The sequence below is a fragment of the Emiliania huxleyi genome (genome assembly GCF_000372725.1).
Source record: "Emiliania huxleyi CCMP1516 unplaced genomic scaffold EMIHUscaffold_8666, whole genome shotgun sequence".
NCBI lineage: Eukaryota > Haptophyta > Isochrysidales > Noelaerhabdaceae > Emiliania > Emiliania huxleyi.
The window spans coordinates 209-1,238 of NW_005195536.1; the positions used below are offsets into that span (position 1 = coordinate 209).

Consider the following 1,030-nt stretch of genomic DNA (forward strand, 5'->3'; position numbering starts at 1 on the left):
CGCGCGCTCTGCGCCGCTGCAGAGCGCGCGCGTCAGGGCAAGGGGCATGCGTGGCGGCGCGGGACGCGCGGCGGCGGCGGCGAGCAGCCGAGGCTCCGTGAGCGGCGAGGCGGCCGGGCGAGGGCGCGGCGGGTGACGGGTCAAGGGAGCAGCCCACACCCGGCCGTCGCTTTTTGAGCGACGCCTGTGGTACGCCTGCGCAGGGGCCGCAGGGCGGTCAGTTGTGGGGCGAGGCGGTGCCGGCCGCGGGCCGGGTGCAAGGCGCCGGCCTCGGCGCCGCCTCGGCGCGCCGCACGGGCGCGGCGAGCCTCTGAGCGGGAGCCGAAGGTTTGCCTGTGGGAGGTGGTGTGGGGGTGGTTTGACTTTGCCGCAGAGGCCGTCCCTAGCTGTGAACAGCAAAACGGGACAGTATTCTTTTTGGAGACGGAACCGAGTGGACACCAGCGCCTTCAGAGGCTCGCGCGTTGATGAAGCCGCCGCCGCCGCCGCGCCCAGCCACTGCCAGCGCCGTTCTCCCCACCACAACCGACCTTCACCGCGCTCGCTGCGTGTAGGCATGGGCAAGAAAGAAAAGGGCGGCGGCGGCGGCGCAGTCTCGCCAGACAGCGGTAGCAGTGATGCCGGCGCGAAATTGTTCAAGGCAAAGTGCGCAACGTGTCACACCGCCAACGACGGAGGACCAAACAAGCAGGTGCGTCCGAAACCAGAACCGGTGTGGAGCCGGCGGCCTGCCTGCGGCGGTTGACCTTGCCCCCGTGCGCAGGGACCCAACCTATGGGGCGTGATGGGCAGGCAGTCTGGGCAGGTGGCTGGGTTCAAATACACGGTCCGTCTCCCGCGCCACATGCCGCCCCAGACACACCCGCCAGGTCTCCGCAGCAGCCACAGGACACGCACCGACGCGATCTCTCCAGGCGGCAAACGTCAACTCCGGCATCATCTGGTCCAACCAGGCGCCGAGTGGCAGACGAGGGCGCCCCATGGAGCTCGCCCCTCACCCGGCCCCGACCCGTCCTCGCGCCACCAGACC

General features: G+C 70.6%; 1 protein-coding gene across 1 annotated transcript; it reads left to right on the forward strand.

Moving 5' to 3' along the window:
* Positions 1-556: 556 nt before the first annotated feature.
* EMIHUDRAFT_259112 (putative cytochrome c) lies at positions 557-960 on the forward strand (the record flags this gene model as incomplete). The annotated part of the gene is made up of 3 exons (XM_005758399.1): positions 557-691; positions 764-826; positions 915-960. Coding segments are annotated over 3 exons (244 nt in total), but the record flags the coding sequence as incomplete, so codon positions are not given.
* Between the last annotated feature and the right edge of the window lie 70 nt (positions 961-1,030).